The 18,786-nt window shown below is 45.9% G+C and overlaps 2 protein-coding genes across 2 annotated transcripts in view; both read left to right on the forward strand.

Moving 5' to 3' along the window:
• The window catches only part of LOC109877446 (TP53-binding protein 1-like), a 57,208-nt gene that overhangs the window by 29,140 nt on the left and 9,282 nt on the right, over positions 1–18,786 (forward strand). The window contains 13 exon segments of the mRNA XM_031812391.1: positions 1,357–1,472; positions 2,498–2,928; positions 3,660–3,777; positions 3,779–3,926; positions 7,632–7,748; positions 8,146–8,337; positions 9,124–9,190; positions 12,037–12,156; positions 15,287–15,644; positions 15,958–16,026; positions 16,491–16,643; positions 16,762–16,985; positions 17,673–17,843. Of these exon segments, the coding sequence (XP_031668251.1) occupies positions 1,357–1,472; positions 2,498–2,928; positions 3,660–3,777; positions 3,779–3,926; positions 7,632–7,748; positions 8,146–8,337; positions 9,124–9,190; positions 12,037–12,156; positions 15,287–15,644; positions 15,958–16,026; positions 16,491–16,643; positions 16,762–16,985; positions 17,673–17,843 (2,284 nt within the window).
• On the forward strand, positions 1,023–2,929 carry LOC116359627 (TP53-binding protein 1-like). Its single transcript, XM_031812636.1, has 3 exons — positions 1,023–1,260; positions 1,357–1,543; positions 2,498–2,929. Exons 1-3 carry the CDS (start codon positions 1,131–1,133, stop codon positions 2,544–2,546), a joined length of 366 nt encoding a protein of 121 aa, XP_031668496.1. The 5' UTR covers positions 1,023–1,130; the 3' UTR covers positions 2,547–2,929.

An 18,786-nucleotide genomic window follows, 5' to 3' on the forward strand; every position in this document is an offset into this window, starting at 1 on the left:
CTTATCCTCTGCTTAGACGTGTTAGCCTGGAATTCCACTGAAGTAGTTAGTTTTTATTAAAACTTGTACATCATTTGGGGTAGTCCGAATGACAAAATAAAATAGTGTGCAACGGAGCAAAACAGTCACGCTACATCCCGGTCACACACAATTGCATCAAAACCGAAAGTTAACTTACTACGTTACCCATAATGCACGTCTGTTTTAAAGCTTTACCCCTACTTTACCAACACTAGCCAGAGAAATATTGAGCAACATTAGTCAACTCATCTGATCAAGCAATTGAGTTTATGGTGTGAAAATAGCTTGCTAATAAAGTCAGACAGCTAACGTTAGCTAGCTAACATTAGTAACCTAACCAATTCGCTATAGTATCAACTGATATTCGACTCCTTGCCGTTCCTCAAATTATAACGCGTTAGTTGCATACTGACCCTGAATCTGTGTGAAATATTAACTAATGTTACCCCTCTACAGTTGTGGTTAATTTTCAGAATGAAAATAGAGGTGAAGGATCACGACACACTTTCCCTCTCACTTTTCCTGGCACATTGTAGAACAGATGTCCACAGGCAGAAAGTGTACAATGTAACACTATTCAGTGTAGCCCAAAGATATTGTTTTTGTTGTGTTGAACTTGACAGTAACACCTGTGTGTGAGTGAGGGAGGATTATATATTTTTTTACTCAGTGAAAGTTATTTTTGCACACGTAACCTTGTTCACTTGATCGATGTATATATTGGCCACTATAATAGAGCAAAAATAAAATGAAACAAACAGGCATTATATTTCTACTTTAAGAAGATTTTTCCCAAGTGCAATATTTATACTGATCATGTAGATAATATTATTTTGTTTTTAATTAGTTAAACCTGCCTTTCCCCCTGGCAGGGATTTTTTTGCATGTTTTCAGTGCAAATAAAAAGTGTCACCTTTTTAGGCCCATCACGAGTTTGCATCCCTGGAGTAGTTGCCCTGTTGTTTGGGTTGGCCTGGGTTGTGTTCAGCAAGACAATAGGAAAATCTGTGTTCCAATTGGTCAAGTTGAGGTAGTACTTTACCATTTCAAAACGTTTTGTCCCTACTGAACACAGCCAGCGATTCTGTTTTGTCCTCATCAGAGGAAGAATGATTGTTGCATTCATCTTTGCCTTCCCTTCCTATAGAAACTCTGAGTTTGTAGCACCCACCCAGGAAAACTTGAGCCAAACACCTTTCATCGTCCCCAATTCACCGACAGGACAAGAAAATGAACTGGGTAACTAAACTTTATTTTATCCAGTTGACATGTCCGTTGTTTTAGTTTCTATTCTGAAAAATAGAACTCAGTGATAGACTTCTGGTAACCCCGCAGGTGCCGACGAACCAATGGACACGTCTATGCCTCCGGAGGACCAATCGGATGGTAAGGAGGAGGAGCCAATGGACATGGACCCAGCTCCTAAGTCACACCCCTCAGCATCCACCCCAGTATCCCAGAACTCCCCAGGTTTGTGTTGGAGAGGACCCTCTCTCTGCCTACCCAGCCTGAGTTCTCTCATGTACGTATCTTTAATCCATTGACCAGATAGTGGGGAAAAATAGATTCAGTTAGCACTGAACTCAATGGCCGTGTCCGGTTATCCGTTTTTGCGTACTAAATAGTAGGCTGTTTGGGAATGTGAAAATATCATGTTTTTATAGTATGAGTCATTTCGAAAATGTAGTTTGCTTTAAATGCCTGGATGTCATACGCATGGCTTTTCATGTAGTAGGAACTCAGACCAATGTGTGTTTGACAACAGCTGATAATCATGTAAGGGTTTGGGCTGTACCAAAATGAAAGCATGGTGGGGAACAACCAAATTGTGCATTAGATGACGTCTTCTCAGTATGGATGAGCCTAGTATTATTTTTTTGACAGTTTAGTCATTTAGCAGACGCTCTTGTCCAGAGTGACGTACAGTTAGTGGATTCATCTTAAGATAGCTAAGTGGAACAACCACAAGTACATGTCTCCTCAAAGTCTGACACACAGTAATGTTGCTTACGGCGTATGTTTTACTAAACAGTTTGTTCTAAATAGTATGATTATATACTTTTAGAAAGTATAAGGCAAGAATGAAGTCTTTACATTTTTCTGTACACAACTTTCACCTTTGAATGTAACTATATCTATATATTTTTTAATTGAAATTTTAGTGGTTTAGCAGACACACTTCCAGCAGTGACTCACAGTATGAGTGCATACATTTTTCCTACTATTATTTTCTCCTACTAGTCCCTCGTGGCAATTGAACCCACACCCCTGGCGTTGCAAGTGCGTGCTCTACCAAACTGAGCCACATGGTACCACATAAATGGAGCCAGGGATCTACCCTTATCGCTCTTTATTCTTCCCTTATTATGGATTATGTTGGTTTATTATGATGATCAAGAATCTCATTATTCAATCAGGTTAAGTCCTATAGGTTCATAAAACACCAATTTAGTTTCTTCTTTTTCCCTTTCCAAAGGATGTATTTGTCCCAACCCAGAGCCAAGAGGCTGGAAGCAGTAGCATAGCTCCACAAGAGACGCACAGCAGGAAAGTGACATCATCAATCCCAACCCACAGCACTGGATTCAAGCTCACCCAAGATGGCGCTGCACCCACCCAGTCCAAAGCACCCACAACAACTGACCGAGAACACTCTGTGACTGATTCTTTCCAACTGGAGCTGTCTGTGAATACTCAGAGCTGTAGTCTGGCCCAGCAGGCTTCCATGCAGGCTGGGGGGAAGGATGTCGAGGAGGACAGTCAGGCTACACAGATAGAAGAAGGTCTGGACGGACGCCTACAGATAGACACCAGTGACTCTGTGATTTCACGTAACAGCCAGAAGAGGGAAAGTAACGGGGTCCCCTCTGACCCAAAAACACCTGCTATTTGCCTAAAGTTCCTCAGGTGCCTGACTTACTGAAGACTAGCGGGGGAAAGTACCAGGAGAGAGGAATGTAACACTTCACAGAAGTCTGACACGCACAAACAGACAACCTTGAATGTACGCAACATGAATATAGGCGACGATGGTATCAATGTGACCAAAACGGAGAGTTCTCAGAAGCAGGATGCCAAGGCCTCTTCCCCCTCTCCTTCCTCCCAACAGAAGCTTGAAACCATAGACTTATTCACCCCTAGCAGCTGTGTGCAGGAGACGCCTTCTTCCTCGAATAGCGCTGCCTGTAGTTTAGCCTCCCTGTCTCAGTCTCAATCCCAGTCTGTTTTCCCACAGATGTCTCACGTGGGATCAGTGAAGGCTCTCTCTCCGAGTCCAGGTGTTTGTGTAGACTCCAGAAGAGATGGAGGAGGAAGGAGAGACATAGGAGAAGCAGGAGGAGGGGGAAGCCCGACGAGCTCACAGAAAAACAGGGACCCGTCTAAATCCATACAGTCTTTATCGCAGGAGCGTGGAGGCACTGCTACCAACAGCCTAAAGGAGAAAAACAAAGCAGATGAAGAAGGGATAGAGGAGGGGGGAGAGAAGCAGCACGACAGCACGTTGGGGCCTGAGGGCTCAGGCCTCTATCTGTCTCTCTCTCAGAGCCAGGTGCTTTCTCCAGAGCCCATGGAGGAAGAAGAGGAGGAAAAAATAGGGAAGTTCCCTGTCTCGCACTCCAGGAGTGAGGGAGGAGTAGGAGAGGAGGGAGAAGCTGCAGCAGCATCATTGTGCTGGAGGAGAGTGAGAGGAGCTCCCAGCTACTGGAGAAGGAAGTTAAGTCGCCGTCTAACATGGGCACGTCTCAGCCAGTGGCAAGCCGGCGGGGGGTCAGTGTCGTCCAATGGCACAGGGTCACAGCTGAAGGACACCCAGCTGGTACCAATCGGACTCACCCAGGCTGATAAGGAAGGGTCTAGGGAAGCAGAGGGGCTCCGAGACAAGAGCCTCAGTGACAGCTCTGGAGGTGAGAGGCCTAGATGCCTGTGGAGATATCAGGTGACTCAATAGCATTTCCTTGATTCCTTGTGTCCTCTCTTCTTTCTTTCCTTCTCAAAACACATTGTAGGAAAAGATCAGAGGGGAGGAACCTCAGACCTTCTTCCCTCACCTCCAATGCATTTTGAGGAGCGAGGACACAAGGAAACGATGAAAGACTATTAAGAATCCATGAAGTAGATAGAAGTTTGTTTTTGTCCAATATATTGTGTGTAGACCGAGGTTGGGGGATGGGGTGGGTCATCAGGGGTATGTTTGGGTTGGGGAATGGGGGGGGGGCATCCGGGGTATATTTGGGATGGGGGGGGGGGGGGGACACCAGGGTATGTTTAGGATGGGGTGGGGGGGGGACACCAGGGGTATGTTTAGGATGGGGTGGGAGGGGAACACCAGGGGTATGTTTTTATTTATTTGATTTATTTCACCTTTTATTTAACCTAAGTTTAACAAGTTCTCATTTACAACTGCGACCTGGCCAAGATAAAGCATAGCAGTGTGAACAGACAACACAGAGTTACACATGGAGTAAACCATGAACAAGTCAATAACACAAAATAAAAAAATATATATACATTGTGTGCAAAAGGCATGAGGAGGTAGATGAATAATTACAATTTTTGCAGATTAACACTGGAGTGATAAATGATCAGATGGTCATGTACAGGTAGAGATACTGGTGTGCAAAAGAGCAGAAAAGTAAATAAATATAAACAGTATGGGGATGAGTATGTATGTAGCGAGGGCCAGCCGACTAGAGCATACAGGTCGCAGTGGTGGGTGGTATAAGGTGCTTTAGTAACAAAACGGATGGCACTGTGATAAACTGCATCCAGTTTGCTGAGTAGAGTATTGGAAGCTATTTTGTAGATGACATCGCCGAAGTCGAGGATCGGCAGGATAGTCAGTTTTACTAGGGTACGTTTGGCGGCGTGAGTGAAGGAGGCTTTGTTGCGGAATAGAAAGCCGACTCTAGATTTGATTTTAGATTGGAGATGTTTGATATGAGTCTGGAAGGAGAGTTGTCACCTAGTACCTAGCCAGACACCTAGGTACTTATAGATGTCCACATATTCTAGGTCGGAACCATTCAGGGTGGTGATGCTAGTCGGGCGTGCGAGTGCAGGCAGCGAATGGTTGAAAAGCATGCATTTGGTTTTACTAGCGTTTAAGAGCAGTTGGAGGCCACAGAAGGAGTGTTGTATGGCGTTGAAGCTCGTTTGGAGGTTAGATAGCACAGTGTCCAAGGAAGGGCCGGAAGTATACAGAATGGTGTCGTCTGCGTAGAGTTGGATCAGGGAATCGCCCTCAGCAAGAATAACATCATTGATATATACAGAGAAAAGAGTCGGCCCGAGAATTGAACCCTGTGGCACCCCCATAGAGACTGCCAGAGGACCGGACAACATGCCCTCCGATTTGACACACTGAACTCTGTCTGCAAAGTAGTTGGTGAACCAGGCAAGGCAGTCATTAGAAAAACCGAGGCTACTGAGTCTGCCGATAAGAATATGGTGATTGACAGAGTCGAAAGCCTTGGCCAGGTCGATGAAGACGGCTGCACAGTACTGTCTTTTATCGATGGCGGTTATGATATCGTTTAGTACCTTGAGCGTGGCTGAGGTGCACCCGTGACTGGCTCGGAAACCAGATTGCACAGCAGAGAAGGTACGGTGGGATTCGAGATGGTCAGTGACCTGTTTTTTGACTTGGCTTTTGTAGGTTCTAAACAGGCCAAACTTAGGTAATGACACCATAATGGGCAGGATGGATATAGGTCTGTAACAGTTTGGGTCCAGGGTGTCTCCCCCTTTGAAGAGGGGGATGACTGCGGCAGCTTTCCAATCCTTGGGGATTTCAGACGATATGAAAGAGCGGTTGAACAGACTGGTAATAGGGGTTGCGACAATGGCGGCGGATAGTTTCAGAAATAGAGGGTCAAGATTGTCAGCTGTTGGAGTAGCCAGGAGGAAGGCATGGAAGGGGTGGTGGGGAACACCAGGGGTATGTTTAGGATGGGGTGGTGGGGAACACCAGGGGTATGTTTTCGATGGGGTGGTGGGGAACACCAGGGGTATGTTTTCGATGGGGTGGTGGGGAACACCAGGGGTATGTGTGGGATGGGGTAGGTCACCAGGGGTATGTGTGGGATGGGGTAGGTCACCAGGGGTATGTGTGGGATGGGGTAGGTCACCAGGGGTATGTGTGGGATGGGGTAGGTCACCAGGGGTATGTGTGGGATGGGGTAGGTCACCAGGGGTATGTGTGGGATGGGGTAGGTCACCAGGGTATGTGTGGGATGGGGTAGGTCACAGGGGTATGTGTGGGATGGGGTAGGTCACCAGGGGTATGTGTGGGATGGGGTAGGTCACCAGGGGTATGTGTGGGATGGGGTAGGTCACCAGGGGTATGTGTGGGATGGGGTAGGTCACCAGGGGTATGTGTGGGATGGGGTAGGTCACCAGGGGTATGTGTGGGATGGGGTAGGTCACCAGGGGTATGTGTGGGATGGGGTAGGTCACCAGGGGTATGTGTGGGATGGGGTAGGTCACCAGGGGTATGTGTGGGATGGGGTAGGTCACCAGGGGTATGTGTGGGATGGGGTAGGTCACCAGGGGTATGTGTGGGATGGGGTAGGTCACCAGGGGTATGTGTGGGATGGGGTAGGTCACCAGGGTATGTGTGGGATGGGGTAGGTCACCAGGGGTATGTGTGGGATGGGGTAGGTCACCAGGGGTATGTGTGGGATGGGGTAGGTCACCAGGGGTATGTGTGGATGGGTAGGTCACCAGGGGTATGTGTGGGATGGGGTAGGTCACCAGGGGTATGTGTGGGATGGGGTAGGTCACCAGGGGTATGTGTGGGATGGGGTAGGTCACCAGGGGGTATGTGTGGGATGGGTAGGTCACCAGGGGTATGTGTGGGATGGGGTAGGTCACCAGGGGTATGTGTGGGATGGGGGTAGGTCACCAGGGGTATGTGTGGGATGGGGTAGGTCACCAGGGGTATGTGTGGGATGGGGTAGGTCACCAGGGGTATGTGTGGGATGGGGTAGGTCACCAGGGGTTTGTGTGGGATGGGGTAGGTCACCAGGGGTATGTGTGGGATGGGGTAGGTCACCAGGGGTTTGTGTGGGATGGGGTAGGTCACCAGGGGTATGTGTGGGATGGGGTAGGTCACCAGGGGCATGTGTGGGATGGGGTAGGTCACCAGGGGTATGTGTGGGATGGGGTAGGTCACCAGGGGCATGTGTGGGATGGGGGTAGGTCACCAGGGGTATGTGTGGGATGGGGTAGGTCACCAGGGGTATGTGTGGGATGGGGTAGGTCACCAGGGGTATGTGTGGGATGGGGTGGGTTGTTCAAAAACGTGTATTTTTGCTTATTGATTTAACAGCTTTTGAAGTGATTCAATAAATATGTAGACCCCCCCCCCCATGTGCTTGCTTGCTGACCACTGATAGCTGAAAGATTTGATAGATTTTCATCTTGTTACTTTCATGTGTCCTAGTCCCTACGGATCAGTGGCCATGAAGGGAAGGCGACTCTATTGAATTCAAAGTGTTTTGTCCCTGCAGTAAATCCATTGGGCTACCAGGGCTATATAGCCTGTCGTCATTTCAGTCTGTTCAGAGATCGTAATGGTTTTTGTTTGTATTAATATTTGTCCTCTGCAGAGATTCCATTCCACTTCACTCTCCCCAAAGAAGGCGAGCTGATTGGCCCTCCTGTGAGTGCCACTCCCCCTCTGATCAGCCAGTTGAAGCAGACACCAAGACACAGCACTCCGATTGGTGGGTTCCTCCCCCTCAAGAAATACTATCAACTGGCTCTCTCCATAGCCAGCTTTACCATGTGAACTGAAGCAAAGTATTCTAACCACCAACCTATATAGTCTCACACATCACTTCACACTCACTCTCTATCCCACATACACACACACACTCACACTTGCCCTCATACATCAACACACACTCACCCTCTCTCTCCGATTCACCCACTCAGGTACACACACACACACATACTCTCTCTCTTTGTCGCACCCACCCCCTTTACACAAACACAGTTGTTCTCCCAGTCACCTCACCTCATCATTCCAATATCATGGTTCGCTAGTAGGATCCCCCAGAGAGGCTCTAATCTGAGCCAGATTACATCGTGGTGGTCGTCGGCTCTTTTTGTTTTCCTCAGACATGACTTCCTTCTCTGAGAAGTCCGCGGCGGTGGGTGATGTTTCCACGGAGACGGCGATGGCGACCAGTGAAATCACGGCGGGGGAGAGTGGCGAGGACACGGCCGACGGGGCTGATGGGAAACTGAGTTTGCGGATGAAGCTGGTGACCCCTGTGGAGGAGGGCAGCTCAGAACACTTCAGCCTGCAGAGTAAGAGCTGTTATGTGTTATTACCACATTATTCAAAGAACAGAAATAGGACAGCACTCCGGTAAATAAACTTAAATTGACATTTTTATTGCCGCACGAACGTTTGGGGTATGAGCCCTTCAGCGTGCAAGGCAATGGCAATCAATGTCACAACAAGACCACACAGGTGGGTGTAATTCTAAATTGCCAGTCAGTACTGGCCCAGTGGAGATCCCAGCAGAGGGAGCTGTGGGGGAAACATGACAATCAAATAAAGATCCACAATACAAACACATTATGGTGTCATTACCTAAGTGTTTGGCCTGTTTAGAACCTACAAAAGACAAGAAAAATAACATTCCTCATTAAGGCCTGCTGGGTTACCATGTTATTACCAATGGAATAGGAATTATAGCTGTTGTAATGGTTTATATTCCAATGCCTGCTTATAAACGTGATATGACCATGTATGTGACCTATTTGTTTGCCTATGGATGTTCAAGACATCTGTATGTTATTTTCTTGTGAATCTGTGTGTTGATACCATGGAGGGACAAGGGACTATCTTTCAGATGGTACGGTGGTCCATAGAAAATGCAAACAGCATTAAACACTATCCAACAACTGTGTACATAGAATTAAAAGGGTTTCATATGACTACTGAAGTGTATCCATTGATGTATAGAAATGTGACATCTGCTGACTCTCACACCTTTACTGCAAGAATAGACGTCTGTTTGTTTGTTTATTTCTTTTGTTCAACCCCCCCAAAACACCAAATTAAACACTTTTTTCTTTTCCTCCCAGAGCCACCGCAATCAGACGAGGAAGGCTCTGTCTCCAAGGTTACCACCGTTGTCAAGGCTGTAACCAGGTAACCCGCTTTGGTTTCTATGCAAGGCAGCCCGATTTCAGGCTTTTTCCCCTGCCTGGGATTTGACTGTGTCCCAAATTGATTTTTACATCTCATTATCACGATTCAGCTTCATTTAATATTATTTTGTTTACATTTTAGTCATTTAGCAGGCACTCTTATCCAGAGCCACTTACAGTAGTGTGTGTGCCTATATTTTCATACTTTTTTCATACTGGGATGCCTTTTTGTTCACAACTCTGTACCCCAAATAAGAGCACTGTTGAGAATATTATAGAATAATGTGTATATATACAAAGATGCTTAATACAGTATGTTACAACCGTCAGTGAATGATCATGGCTGACATTTGCATTTATTTGCATATTTAAATGTATTTACGTATACATGTATTACCTGACTTTGTCAGGTCATTTGGTTTCCATGGTTTGTATCAAATCAAACCAAATTTGTCACGTGCGTCGAATACAACAGGTGTAGACCTTAGTGAAATGCTTTACTTACAGGCTTTAACCAATAGTGCAAAAAAGGTGTTAGGTGAACAATAGGCAGGTAAATAAATAAAACAACATTAAAACAATAGTAAAAAGACAGGCTATATACAGTAGCGAGGCCATAAAAGTAGCGAGGCTACATACAGACACCGGTTAGTCAGGCTGATTGAGGTAGTATGTACATATGGTTAAAATGACTATGCATATATGATGAACAGAGAGTAGCAGTAGTGTAAAACAGGGGTTGGTGGGTGGCGGGACACAATGCAGATAGCCCGGTTAGCCAATGTGCAGGAGCACTGGTTGGTCGGCCCAATTGAGGTAGTATGTACATGAATATATACACTGGGGCAAAAAAGTATTCAGCCAGCCACCAATTGTGCAAGTTCTCCCACTTAAAAAGATGAGAGGCCTGTAATTTTCATCATAGACTTCAACTATGACAGACAAAATGAGAAAAAAAATCCAGAAAATCACATTGTAGGATTTTTAATGAATTTATTTGCAAATCATGGTGGAAAATAAGTATCTGACCTCCCTATAGGCTATCTCGTCATTGTCGGTGATCAGGTGTTCACTGTTGTGTTATCTGCAAACTTAATGATGGTGTTGGAGTCGTGCCTGGCCATGCAGTCGTGGGTGAACAGGTAGTACAGGAGGGGACTGAGCACGCACCCCTGTGGAACTCCAGTGTTGAGGATCAGCGTGGCAGATGTGTTGCTACCTACCCTCACCACCTGGGGGCGTCCCGTCAGGAAGTCCAGGATCCAGTTGCAGAGGGAGGTGTTTAGTCCCAGGATCCTTAGCTTAGTGATGAGCTTTGAGGGTACTATGGTGTTGAATGCTGAGCTGTAGTCAATGAATAGCATTCTCACATAAGTGTTCCTTTTGTCCAGGTGGGAAAGGGCAGTGTGGAGTGCAATAGAGATTGTATCATCTGTGGATCTGTTTGGGCGGTATGCAAATTGGAGTGGCTCTAAGGTTTCTGGGATAATGGTGTTGATGTGAGCCATTACCAACCTTTCAAAGCACTTTGTGGCTACGGACGTGAGTGCCACGGGTCTGTAGTCGTTTAGGCAGGTTGCCTTTGTGATCTTGGGCACAGGGACTATGGTGGTCTGCTTGAAACATGTTGGTATTACAGACTCAATCAGGGACATGTTGAAAATGTTAGTGAAGACACCTGCCAGTTGGCCAACACATGCCCGGAGCACACGTCCTGGTAAACCGTCTGGCCCCGCAGTCTTGTGTATGTTGACCTGTTTAAAGGTCTTGCTCACGTCGGCTACGGAGAGCGTGATCACACAGTCGTCCGGAACAGCTGATGCTCTCATGCATGCCTCAGTGTTGCATGCCTCGAAGCGAGCATAGAAGTGATTTAGCTTGTCTGGTAGGCTTGTGTCACTGGGCAGCTCGCAGCTGTGCTTCCCTTTGTAGTCTGTAATAGTTTGCAAGCCCTGCCATATAAGACGAGTGTCGGAGCCGGTGTAGTATGATTCAATCTTAGCCCTGTATTGACGCTTTGCCTGTTTGATGGTTTGTTGTAGGGCATAGCAGGATTTCTTGTAAGCTTCCGGGTTAGAGTCCCGCACCTTGAAAGCGGCAGCTCTACCCTTTAGCTCAGCGCGAATGTTGCCTGTAATCCATGGCTTCTGGTTGGGGTATGTACGTACAGTCACTGGGGACGACGTCCTCGATGCACTTATTGATAAAGCCAGTGACTGATGTGGTGTGCTCCTTAATGCCATTGGAAGAATCCCGGAACATGTTCCAGTCTGTGATAGCAAAACAGTCCTGTAGTTTAGCATTTGCTTCATCTGACCACTTTTTTTATAGACTGAGTCACTGGTGTTACCTGCTTTAATTTTTGCTTGTAAGCAGGAATCAGGAGGATAAAGTTGTGGTCAGATTTACCAAATGGAGGGAGAGCTTGGTACACGCCTCTCTGTATGGAGTACAGGTGATCTAGATTTTTTTCCCCCCTCTGGTTGCACATTTAACATGTTGATAGAAATTTGGTGGAACTGATTTAAGTTTCCCTGCATTAGTCTCCAGCCACTAGGAGCGCTGTCTCTGGGTGAGTGCTCATCCTTTTACCATGCACAGTTGAGTTGACACTCGGGTTATGAAAGTAGTTTTGAATTCGCTGGGGGGTTGCTGGTGTCCGTATCCTAGATGCCGACTCCTGCCGTTTTGCCTTCTAGTAAGGGACTGCTCAGGGTGTCTCCGCGTGTGTGTCTCAGGGGGTTTGGTTCTAGTATAAAGACACATTTCCGTTCTTCCCCAAGGAAATGGAGAATACTGCATTGCAAGGCAATTTCATGACATTCTATTGGCTTGTTGTATGACCAGTGTCCCTGTCCCCAGCCCCCTGCACAGCTCCTCTGTGTTCAGCAGGGTGAGGGAGGCCCACAGACAGGTGATGGAGGACCAGGCCGAGGCCCATCCCAGTGACCCTGGAACCCCTGTCAGGTAAACAACGTGTATGGCCTCTGACATGGGTTGTGTTCATCAGGTCAGTGTGGCACAACATTTTTAAAATGTTGCGCAATGCAAACCTTAAAACGAGCGTTTCTTAGTGGACAAATTTGGATAGTAGGCTACCTCCCAGTTTCGGACTGATCTCTTCGGATGCATGAGAAGGATAGTTCTTGTCAGCACGCCTTCAAAAACTAAGGTTTGTCTCTGAGCATTTGGTGCCAACCTGAAGTATAGTCAGTTGATTCCCAGTATAATAGCTCCCCCTGCTGGCTGAAATGAGAGCCTAGTAGTAACACAAGCCTAATGTCTATTGTCGCCTCAGAGTATCCCTTCTGTTTTTAAAGTCCTGTAAAACTTCAATTAAACCTAGTCTCAAATAGCAGCTTGTCCATTTTAAAAGCCGGACAGTGGCACACATTTCAGCAAATAAACGCCTGTTTCAAATAAACGCTGGGTCTAAATGACTTGTTTACAAGGTTACGATTACTTATTTACAAGGTTTCATGTTTGATTTGTTACATTGAATAATTCAGTAATGACTAGAAAAGGTTATGTCAGTCATCTGTTTTTATCAGCAGTAAGAAACTGCTAGCCGTTGGCTGCTAACAGCTGAGAACTGCTAGCTAACTGGCAAACACAAAAACAGTCAACTTCTGGAGTACAGAACCCTAGAAATCGGCTGATCGCACACTAGTGGTGAAAGTAAGAACTGCCAAAATTGCACAGTCAAATAGGAGAATAATTATATAATTATTTATTTTCTCAAAATAGAGGCATACTAATACAGAAATGTGACAGTGTGTAAATGATAACACATTAGTGCAGAAAATGAAGAACATTTATTAAAATGCTAGAAGTGAATTAACTATGCAAGTGAGCAAAAGCTGTGTGCATTATTAAGGAAATAGTTGTTTAGCTCAAATAGTCGCCTGTCTCTAATAAGCGCCTGTTGTGTTGAGTGATTTTAAGCAAATAAACACCCATGCTATTAATTAGAGTTTCACGGTATGTCCGATTGGGATAAACAAGGGACATTAATTGTCTGCTCCAATCTTGTGTCCATTTGACCTTGATAGCCCTCTACCTGTCCTGGTATATCTTTAGAATTCAGGAAGTAGGTTGAGTGTGTGTGCGTGTGAGAGAGACCTACTTCTCTGCTATTTTGGGTACCATTCATGCCCCCTTAGAGAGATGGAGGCTCTGTTTGGTTTTGTCCTGTCGAGGTGTTATAACAAGGTCTTTTTCAAGGTGTCCACACAACACACCACAGCCCTAGTTGGACCTGCTTCTCGGTCCATTACAGGACTACAGAGGCAATATTGAAACCTTTATTAACATTTGGCAAAGGATGATATCAGCCGTTCTATACGTTTCTATACATTGCCTTCAGGAAGTATTCAAACCCCTTGACTTTCTCCACATTGTGTTGTGTTACAGCTTGAATTTAAAATGAATTAAATGTAGCTTTTTTTGTCACCAGCCTACACGCAATACCCCATAATGTCAAAGGGGAATTCTGACTTTACATTTTAACAAATTCATTAAAAATGAAAAGCTGAAATGTCTTGAGTCAATAAGTATTCAACCCCTTTGTTATGGAAAGCCTAAATAAGTTCAGGAGTAAAAATGTGCTTAACAAGTCACATAATAAGTTGCATGGACTCACTCTGTGTGCAATAATAGTGGTGAACATAATCTTTAATGACTACCTCATCTCTGTACCCCACTCATACAATTGTCTGTAAGGTCCCTCAGTTGAGCATAACATTTCAGACAGATTCAACCACCAGGGAGGTTTTCCAATGCCTCGCCAAGAACACCTATTGGTAGATGGGTAAAAAAAAGAGAGAAAAAGGGCAGACATTGAATATCCGTTTGAGCCTGGTGAAGTTATTAATTACACTTTGGATGGTGTATCAATACACCCAGTCACTACAAAGATATAGCTGTCCTTCCTAACTCAGTTTCCGGAGAGGAAGGAAACCGCTCAGGGATTTCACCATGGGGAGGCCAATGGTGACTTTAAAACAGTTAGTTTCATGGCTGTGATAGAAAACTGAGGATGGATCAACAACATTGTACCTACTCCACAATACTAACCTAAATGACAGAGTGAAAAAAAGGAAGCCTGTACAGAATTCAGATATTCCAAAACTGTTTGCAACAAGGTACTAAAGTAATACTGCTAAACATGTGGCAAAGCAATTCACTTTTTGTCCTGAATACAAAGTAATATGTTTGGGGCAAATCCAATACAACACATTACTGAGTACCACTCTATTTCAGTCATAGTGCTGGCTGTTATGGGTATGCTTCAGGACTGGGGAGTTTCAGGATAAAAAATAAACGTAATGAAGCTAAGCACAGGGAAAATCCTAGAGGAAAACCTGGTTCAGTCTGCTTTCCACCAGACACTGGGAGATGAATTCACCTTTTAGCAGGACAATAACCTAAAATACAAGGCCAAATCTACGTCGGAGTTGCTTACCAAGAAGAGAGTGAATGTTCCTGAGTGGCCGAGTTACAGTTTTGACTTAAATCTACGGCAAGACCTGAAAATGGTTGTCTAGCAATGATCAACAACCAATTTGACGGAGCTTGAAGAATTATGAAAATAATAATAGGCAAATGTTGCACAATCCAGGTGTGGAAAGCTCTTAGAGATTTACCCAGAAAGACTCACAGATGTAATCACTTCCAACGGTGCTTCTACAAAGTATTGACTCAGAGCTGTGAGTACTTATGTAAATGAGAGCTGTCTGTATTTAATTTTCAAAAGTTTCAAAAAATATGTTTTCGCTTTGTCATTATGGAGTATTGTGTGTAGATGGGTGAGAAAACAAATGTATTTAATCCATTTTTATATCCGGCTGTAACACAACAACATGTGGAATAATTTAAGGGATATGAATACTTTCTGAAGGCACGGTATATTTATATGTGCATACATGTATTTCTATTAGTCCTGAAAGTGCTTTACAGTGTAGGGACTCACCCCATCCATGTGTAGCGCCCCTCTGGGTGATGCACGGCAGCCATTTTGGCTCTTGAACGCTCAACACACAATGAAAGTGGTTGATTGTGCCATTGACATATGAAATGTCTCTCTCACCTTTCACAGAGGGGAACTGTTCAGCTCACCCTCACAGCAGAAAAGCTCCCAAAGACCCTCCATCCCCTCTCTCTCCCTGGAATGCATCAGCCTCCCCAACAGCCAATCCGAGCCCCTCTCCAGCCCCCGCCAGGAAGTGAAGCATACGTTGCCATTGGGGCTCAGAGAGAAAGAGCCTCCTGCTGAACCATCCACCCCAGGCCGTCCAGCAGTGAAAACACCACAAAAAGGCACCGCAGCTGGGGATAGAGAGCCGTGTGGGCCCCTGGAGCCATCCACCCCCACCAGAGCCGCTGCCATCAGACAGAGGGCCGTGTCCCAGCAGACAAGCTTTGACAACACCATCTCTCCCAGTTCACCCAGTAAGGTAAGAGCCACTGGGTTAGCTACAAGGATATGGTTGATCATATTGCAAGGGGATAGAAAGTGATGAGATTCCTGTCCGTTATTCTTCTAGCCTAACCAACATTCCCCCCCCCCCCCCCCTTGTTCTCTCTTTCTTTTCATCAATCTTGCTTGTCTCATGTTCTCCTGTTTTGTTGTTTCTCTCTCACTCCCTTCATCCACCTTGCCTGTCTCATGTCCTGCTGTTTTGTCGCCCCCCTCCCCCTTTCTTACACTCTCTTCATCCAACCTTGCTTGTCTCATGTGTCCTTTTGCTTCCTCCTCTCTGACTCTAGCTTTGTCAGAGAGTGGCGTTTCAGCAGACAAGCTTTGAAGCGGCTGGCCCCAGGTCTCCAGCAGCCAGCGTAAGGGTCCTTAGTTACCTCACACCTCCTGTCCTTCTTACAATGTCAAAATGGAACAATAATAACATAACAGAAATAACAGAATAACAGAAACAACCATTGTCCCTTCTGCTAGCCCGTACTCCTTAACGGTTAGCAGATCAAGATTGGCATCCTGTTTGAAATTAAATTCATAAATTGACAATTGCTTATTGTATTTTATGATTTTATCTCTGACAGAATATAAAACTGGAGTGACCTTGTAGCAGATCAAGGGCTGAATGTATCAAATGTCTCAGGGGTGCTGATCTAGGATCTGGTCCAACCTGCCCATGTAATCTTATTCATTATGATCTCTGAGGCACAACTGATCCTAGATCAGCACTTCTGCTCTGAGATACTTGATACATACAGCCCCTGATGGGTGTAAGCGAAGAACGCATTCTGAGGGTCAAGGGTTAACTCCAGCCCCTTCTGTGTGACAGGGCGAGCCAGAGACCCCACCCTCGAGGGCAGCTGCTGGTCCCGCCCATCGCAGACATGTGCGGACCATTCAGGAAGTGCGGACGACGGTCACACGCATCATCACAGACGTGTACTACGAGGACGGGAGAGAGGTGGACTGTAAGGTCACTGAGGTGGGGACCAAGCCATTTAGCTCATAGACCTTTCAACTCTTTCTTTTTGACATTGATTACGCCTCACTGTGTGTGTGTGTGTGTGTGTGTGTGTGTGTGTGTTCTTTCTCTTCCTCAGGAGTCGGAGGAGCCGGTGGTGGACAGCCGTGTGTTGGAAAGCGACATCTCTCCATGTCGCACCGGCAGCTCCATGACCTCCGGTGACCTGGGTGATGTCAGCTCTCTGTCCTCCAAAGCTTCCAGCCTGCAGCACAGCTCCGGGGGCACCAGCATAGTCACGGGTCCTGCCCAGAGGGGCCCCGAGTTTATCATGCCGCCCAGCCGAGGGGCCAAGTCTGCCAGGTACTGTAATGGACATGGGTTTGAATTGGATAGTTTATTTTTATGATGCATGCAGTTAATTTCCTGATCTGAATTGACCTTTTCCGTCTAGTGACTGCCTTCTGCCTTCTTGTAATGAGTGGCCCCCAGTCTAGTCTTCTGTAACATGATCTATATCCATGCTCTAACACTATTTATTCTGCTTATTTCTTAGTCTTAATCTCTGTTGTCTTTGCACGCACATTTTCACACCTGTCAACAACAAACATCAGAGAAACTAAATAATTCCTATACTAAACAAGGGTTCTAAGTACCCTCTTAACCATAGAAATATAATTACTAGAAGTGACATTCTATGTCTATGCTTTTAACCACTCTTACGTGTTGACAGGTATGCATGCATATGTCAGTCTTTGGCCACTGTCTAACTACCCCTCCGCCACAACCCCCCAACTCAACACCCAGATAAGTTATTCTAAGGCCCTATCCACAACTGCTCCCCTAGATGGACCAGCCCATATGGTCACAATAGGGGTATCCATCAGCTGCCCCATTTCTGCTATACTGACCGTCCTTCTCTTGGTAGAACTTGGCCTGGGCATAGATCTAAGATCAGCTAACCCAACCATCATAAGGAAAAATACAAAACTGACCTTAGTTCAGCTTTTATGGGATGATTCATCCTTCCCTGTCCCTCTCTGTCTGCAGCCCCAGGAGGGGGAGTGGGCCACAGCAGAGGGGCCACAGGGGTCAAACGGCAGGGTCAGAGTTCATGAGAGAGAGAGTTCAAGGACTCCATGGGTCACGGGCCTTCACCCCATTGACGCCCCGCGGAAGAGCCAGGAGGGGCAGACCTCCGTCCCGCTCACCCCTGTCCAGGTGAGCCCTGTCTAGGGACGCCACTGGAGCTGTAGTGGGTCAGAGTTTCAGAAACACCTAGTGACATCATCAAAAGCAGGCATTAGGTGCATGAACAAACACAACTACATCCACGCCAGCACGTACGTAGCCAATTGTGCCTTCCCAAAATAGTAATGCAACACGATTCAACCGGTGTGCAACGCATGGACGCATGGGAGTTGGTTGCTTCCCGACATCATTCAGCATTCTAAAACGTGTGGGTGCGTGTACATTTTTTCCAACCTTTAGGCTTCCATTTTGAAAACAAGTCAACCTGAGATGAGACACTGAGATAGTTTAATGAAACCTTAGACTTGAGTACAGAAATTGAACATTTTGGGTTCCTAGCTTTAGAACAAGGATCCTCCATCCTGCTGTTTCTAGAGAGCTGCAGTAGCCCAGGTATTTGTTCCAGACCATTGTCTCTCCAATCCCACAGGGTCCCTGCTGACATTATCCTTTTCCTGTCTTCACTAATCATCTCAATGCAACACAGCTGTATCCTTTTCCTGTCTTCACTAATCATCTCAATGCAACACAGCTGTCTCCTTTTCCTGTCTTCACTAATCATCTCAATGCAACACAGCTGTCTCCTTTTCCTGTCTTCACTAATCATCTCAATGCAACACAGCTGTCTCCTTTTCCTGTCTTCACTAATCATCTCAATGCAACACAGCTGTCTCCTTTTCCTGTCTTCACTAATCATCTCAATGCAACACAGCTGTCTCCTTTTCCTGTCTTCACTAATCATCTCAATGCAACACAGCTGTCTCCTTTTCCTGTCTTCACTAATCATCTCAATGCAACACAGCTGTCTCCTTTTCCTGTCTTCACTAATCATCTCAATGCAACACAGCTGTCTCCTTTTCCTGTCTTCACTAATCATCTCAATGCAACACAGCTGTCTCCTTTTCCTGTCTTC

This window comes from Oncorhynchus kisutch, unplaced genomic scaffold, assembly GCF_002021735.2.
Source record: "Oncorhynchus kisutch isolate 150728-3 unplaced genomic scaffold, Okis_V2 Okis03b-Okis08b_hom, whole genome shotgun sequence".
Taxonomy (NCBI): Eukaryota; Metazoa; Chordata; class Actinopteri; order Salmoniformes; family Salmonidae; genus Oncorhynchus; species Oncorhynchus kisutch.